Genomic DNA, 6,000 nt, shown 5'->3' on the forward strand with positions numbered 1-6,000 from the left:
CGAATATTGGTCTACCCTCAAGTTTAGAAAATTTTTCTACCCTACAATTATTAATTTTTAACTATTACGCAATTTTAAAGCTATCACGCTGACATTTAGAATAAAATATCTCTTTTAGGGTAACTGACACAAAATGCTTTAAAGATATGTCCGTTTACAAAAAATGTAAAATAAAGACTAGTTTATATTCGTACAGGACGGTGGAACTCCGCTGTTCGTCGCTTGCCAGTGCGGTCACCTGCCCGTCGTAGAGGAGCTGATACAGAGAGGCGCTAACGTCAATTCTTGCATGAAGGTGAGCTGCCTGTACTCCTCATAAAACACATCTTACTATAATTCGGTTTAAATCATAAGTTTACATTTAAATCAGTATATGGTTGTGCTCAGAAAGGTCTTCGATCGCAGAATTCATCTCATCTGGGCAGCATACTGGAAACTACAATATATCTCTTCCATTATCCCTCAGTGTACAAAAATCTAAGATAAACTTATTTTGCCAGTTATTACTTACCGAATTACCGTTATCTCTGACATAGCCTTGAAAAGGGCTATGCCCGGGATTTCTTTACGAGATAAAATCAGGAATTAGAAGATTGATAGACGAAAGAAAATAACCACCGACAGAGTCCAGGAGGTTGCCGAGTTTAAGCAGCTATGAGTAGGCTATATGACGTTCAGAACATGTTTGTGTTCTGTGGTATATATTATATATAACAAGGACCGACAAGCATGCCATTAGAAAACAATGGGTGCTGGCCGAATTCAACCGGTGGTATTGGGTATATATGGTGGTGGTATTGGGTATATATGGTGGTGGTATGGGGTATATATTGTGCTGTTATTGGGTATATGTGGTGGAGGTATTGGGTATATATGGTGGTGATATTGGGTATATATGGTGGTGGTATAGGGTATATATGGTGGTTGTGGAATTGGGTATATATGGTGGTGGTATTGGGTATATATGGTGGTGGTATAGGGTATATATGGTGGTGGTATTGGGTATATATGGTGGTGGTACAGAGTATATATGGTGGTGGTATAGGGTATATATGGTGGTGGTATTGGGTATATATGGTGGTGGTACAGGGTATATATGGTGGTGGTATAGGGTATATATGGTGGTGGTATTGGGTATATATGGTGGTGGTATTGGGTATATATGGTGGTGGTATTGGGTATATATGGTTGTGGTAAAGGGTATATATGGTGGTGGTATTGGGTATATATGGTGGTGGTATAGGGTATATATGGTGATGGTATTGGGTATATATGGTGGTGGTATTGGGTATATATGGTTGTGGTATAGGGTATATATGGTGGTGGTATTGGGTATATATGGTGGTGGTATTGAGCATAAGTGGTGGTGGCTTATGTCCGACGGAATGATGATGATGGTTTTGTACTCAAAATTATTAGTAAAAGTGGCTGAAGAAACTCCACACCACACGAAAGCATCAATACGGGAACAATAAAAAAATAGCATCTTGGTAGTGAAGGCGATCCGTAGAGATAATCACGGCGCTCATGTTTCAGAAGCAGGACACGATGCAAAATGACTAGGCAGTTAGTTTTATAATCGAAGAGTACACTGTATTTATACAAAATTTAAGAATATTTCAAACAATTACTATATTATATTATATTGAACGAATACCGTTCTTATAGGGAGAAAAATAAAAGAAATTGCGAGGAAAATAATGAAAACAGTTCTTTTCTCAACAATACATTGAATAAAACACTACAGGTATATGATATACATGTATAGCAGTCAAACATTTGATGTCAATTTAAACCAAAAGAATGCGTGTTAGAATGCAACCAATCAACAAATATTGTAAACCATTAAGCAATTAAATCATATCACTAAATTCTGGTAGTATAAGAAAAAAATCTTAATTTTATTAGTAATCATCATATATATTATTCGCTGTATCTCTGCAGACTTGGTACTGCCAAGAATTATTTGGCTGTCGAATTCTAACACTTAAGTAATGTAACATATTTCTGAACCATTATTTTATACAAGATGATTGTAAAATCTTTTTGCTGACAAATGAACTACATATTAACCCCTTCAAAACTTTTACACTCATAATTAATCACCATGTATACAATGTTAGTTATCAACTTATGGAGTTACAGGAAAGTATTTGCACATTCCAGGACGGCGCGACGCCGCTGTTCATCGCCGCGCAGAACGGACACGAGGAAGTGTGTGAAGCGTTGTTAGCTGCGCACGCGCATGTGGACGCAGCGAGAGCTGACCGCGCCACTCCGCTGTGGATCGCCGCGCAGTGCGGTCACCAGCGGGTAGCGCGTGCTCTTTTACGTCACGGCGCGCGCGTGGACCGTGTGCGGCAGGTACACGCACATACTCACACATAAGGCTACAGTTAAGTAAAGCCATAAGATCTGTACCGCTACTCGGCATCCCCTCGTTGACAAGTGCAAACAGGTGGACACCATGGTGTCAACCTGTGGACCTCGCGGGATCTATGAATTCAACAGTAGTCTGTCAGTGACAGGCTCCGGTCTACATAGATGTTCCGGTTAGAAACAGCTGGAAATGGCGGATGGGTAGTAAGTAATGCATCGCATGGTCTATGACAGGGCTTCTTAAACTTTTGTCATTCACGACCCCATTCATGATTTTAAATTAATATTTTTGATGATTTTTTTATTAGATAACAATATACATATATATATGAAAATATATAGTTTTAGAATTCGTTTTGAACCATACAAAAATCTGAAATTAAAAATTGCACAAAAAATTATAAAATTGTCTTTATATTAGTTTAAAAACTTCCACCAATTAGCGTGTCTAGACGCTGCAAGTCCACTGTATTCCGCCAACTCTAGTGATGTTATAAAATGGTACATATAAATATTTGACATTATAATTTCTCGACCCTAGAATTTTGCCCCATTTGGGGTCGCGACCCATAGTTTAAGAAGCCCTGGTCTATGCGATGGCAGTGCGCGGCTGCCACATCTGTAACATCGCAACGATCGCTGTGGTCTTCAGCGTATGGATTACGACCGAAGCGATCCGGAGACACTATTGGTTTTTATTAGAGCTTCAGCTCAGGCTGTTAAATATTATTTTAAATTACATCAAACATGTCCACAATCACAGTAAAGCTGTATGTACATACAGGACGGCGCGACAGCGCTGTTCAAGGCAGCGCACAAGGGGCACGCTGCCGTCGTGTCCGAACTCCTCAAGTACAAGCCCAATCTCGGCCTGCTGCCTGTGAGTACCTCTCAGTTAATACATTTACAATTATACTGGAAATGAAAATAAAGAATATGTAAAATGTGTATGAATAAAAAATACGCCTATTGCAAGATGTCTTGACATATATGTTATGTCTACCCTCAAAGTTCGCCATGATGATTGGACTTGCGCTGTCCACAACCAGAGACTTCTTGCAACCTTAAAATGTCGTACTGTGATGTAAAAGTAAACCTACTGTGACATTATAGGAGCGAAAGAGAAGGAAGAATGGTGGTGTTTAGAAGAAGACTAGTAAATCAGAGACACTGTGGAGAAAAATAGAGGAACGTATGACTGAGATTGTAACCAGAAAATGAGAGTAAAAAATTAAAATAGGAGTGAAAAAAAAAGGCTAAAACCCTGTCCCTCCGAAGATTGTGGTGACCAAGAGGTATGTCATTTGGGGGGCTATAAAACGTTAACATGTGGTCTGTTTGTGAGACGAAACTGGGTAAAAGTATTAAGGCTAGGAACATCACTTAGAAGGCGAGGAAGAAATTAGCTCTGTGTCCCTAAAGCTTTGCAAGGCAATCATTTAGAGTATAACACAAAGAAATAAGTTACGTAAGCAGAGTGTTGTATGATTTCATAATCGGGAAATAAAAGTTACTGTGATAGTATTATTTAAAATAAGAATTAAAAAAAAAGTTTTTAAAAATAATAAAGTATAAAAAAGGACACTTATAAAGTACAAATTGAGGCTGTAATATATTTTATTGTGATTTCCAAAAATAAAAGCCATCTTGGTAATGATGGTGAGGTATGAATGGAGATGTCTGAAAGATATGTAAAGAATTTTAGAAATTAAGAAGAAATTGTGAAGCATTACTCCATTCCACGTGTAGAGGTTAACGACAGGTCCCAGAAAACGGAGGCTATAAAAAACCTTAACATGGCGTCGGTCCACTTAACAGGGGTAGAACCTTAAAACTAGTTACAGTTAAAGACAGATGTCAGTGGCTGGATGATGTATGAGATGTGATGGTGATTATTTTTTCTTTTTTTTTTTGGCCTCTCGTACCCTTATCTTAGGTGGGACAGGGTCTTTATCGGCAATTTAATTTTTTCACATAATTTTTTATTTTCATTCTCTACTTTCATTCTTCACATAATCTTTCATTCTATTCTTTTATGCCACAATTCTGCTTTCTTTCACTTTTGCTCTTTGACCTTTCATTACTTGTTACATTTTATCTTTTTTCTTTCATTTACATTTTTATCACACTTTATATCACCTTTGTGATGGTGATGTGTAGAACGGGCAGACGGCGCTGCACGGAGCCGCCATGTTCGGGCAGCTGGCGTGCGTGAGGCTGCTGGCGCGGCGCGCGGTAGGTGATGTGCCCGCGCACCGGCTGCGCAACGCCGCCGGCCTCACCGCGCTGCAGGCCGCCGCCGCAGCCGGCAAGCGCGACGTCGTCGCCTACCTTCGCGCGCTCGAGACCTCCTGATCCTGCGGCACACACTCCCCCCCACACGCCAACAGCTAACCCATCCCCACTCAGACATCATCTATAAAATCTTGTACATAAACCATAGCTCAGCAACAATTTCGATTAACATTAACTAAACCTTGAATTGAAATGTTTGGCAACTTGGTTCCGTTAATAACGTCACTGAATTTTAAGTCAATGTTTATCCATGTATATAGTGTAACAACATATAGCCGACAAAAATATTGAATAACTACACCTATACCGAATCCCACACCACGCTACCTACACACGCAACAACATCTAACACATTACCCGTCATACCTTATATAAAACGTTATTGACATATAAAAAAGCTTTAAAATTACATCCATAAGCGTGAGTTCCAACCTGTATAAGCGGTTCTTCAACAACTTGGACTTTGCGAGTTAAATACATAATATCTCAACCACATAAGAATAAGAATTGACAAGTGACGTCACGAATTTTGAATTTCAAACCGACTGTTATTAGCTTCCTATACAGAATTGGTTGTAGATGTAAAAGCTAAAGGTGTGAATGTATTGTTCATTTTTCAGCATTACATAGCTTCAAAGCTTATACAAATATTTTGTTTTGGATATGACTTCCAAATCTATATAAAGTAATTAAAAATGTTATTGTATTTAAAAGAGTGAAGTTCGACAATTTCATGAATGACGACGACACAGATTGAAAAGATTAATTGTTGATTAATTATATATTACGGATCCAAACTGCACTGGCTGCCTAACTAAAACTAACCGGATTATATTTGCAAGTGTATTTAATATACATTACTATGTTTATTCAAATTACTACTAGGTTACCTTAAATAATCTCCGTAACCTAAAAACTCCATATTGGTTATGCACCACTAAAAATTTGACGTAAACGGTAAAAATTATTATAAACAAGGCAATAGCCATAATTTTTAATAAAGTTTGGGTGTCATCCTAAATAGCCCATGCAAAATATTAACCTAATAAACATACAGAATTAATATGACAAGTACATTGTAAATATGTTAATAATAAACGTTAATAAAAACACAATCTACCCTCAAGTTCAGTGTATTTCAATATGGCAACATTGAACATATCTATACCAATAAATAAAACTGGAGTATCTGTTTGTAATATTAAAAAAAAAAAACTTTTTACGCGCATATGAATATATATATGCAGTACATAAACGAAAAATATTTTTTTTTATTTTTGTTCGTTTGTTCCGGCTAATATCTGAAATGGCTGGACCGATTTTGAC

At 37.7% G+C, this 6,000-nt stretch overlaps 1 protein-coding gene across 1 annotated transcript in view; it reads left to right on the top strand.

Annotated features, from left to right (window-relative positions):
- Positions 1-4,904, top strand: part of LOC137930449 (ankyrin repeat domain-containing protein 29) — a 65,736-nt gene extending 60,832 nt beyond the window's left edge. The window contains exons 5-8 of the mRNA XM_068773702.1: positions 197-295; positions 2,167-2,364; positions 3,164-3,259; positions 4,540-4,904. Coding sequence (XP_068629803.1) covers positions 197-295; positions 2,167-2,364; positions 3,164-3,259; positions 4,540-4,734 — 588 coding nt within the window. The 3' untranslated portion in view covers positions 4,735-4,904. The remainder of the gene's footprint in view (positions 1-196; positions 296-2,166; positions 2,365-3,163; positions 3,260-4,539) is intronic.
- The last annotated feature ends 1,096 nt before the right edge of the window (positions 4,905-6,000 follow it).

This window comes from Battus philenor, unplaced genomic scaffold, assembly GCF_028537555.1.
Source record: "Battus philenor isolate CCGP_79_NKW_IND1 unplaced genomic scaffold, ilBatPhil1.0.hap1 SCAF_6, whole genome shotgun sequence".
Taxonomy (NCBI): domain Eukaryota; kingdom Metazoa; phylum Arthropoda; class Insecta; order Lepidoptera; family Papilionidae; genus Battus; species Battus philenor.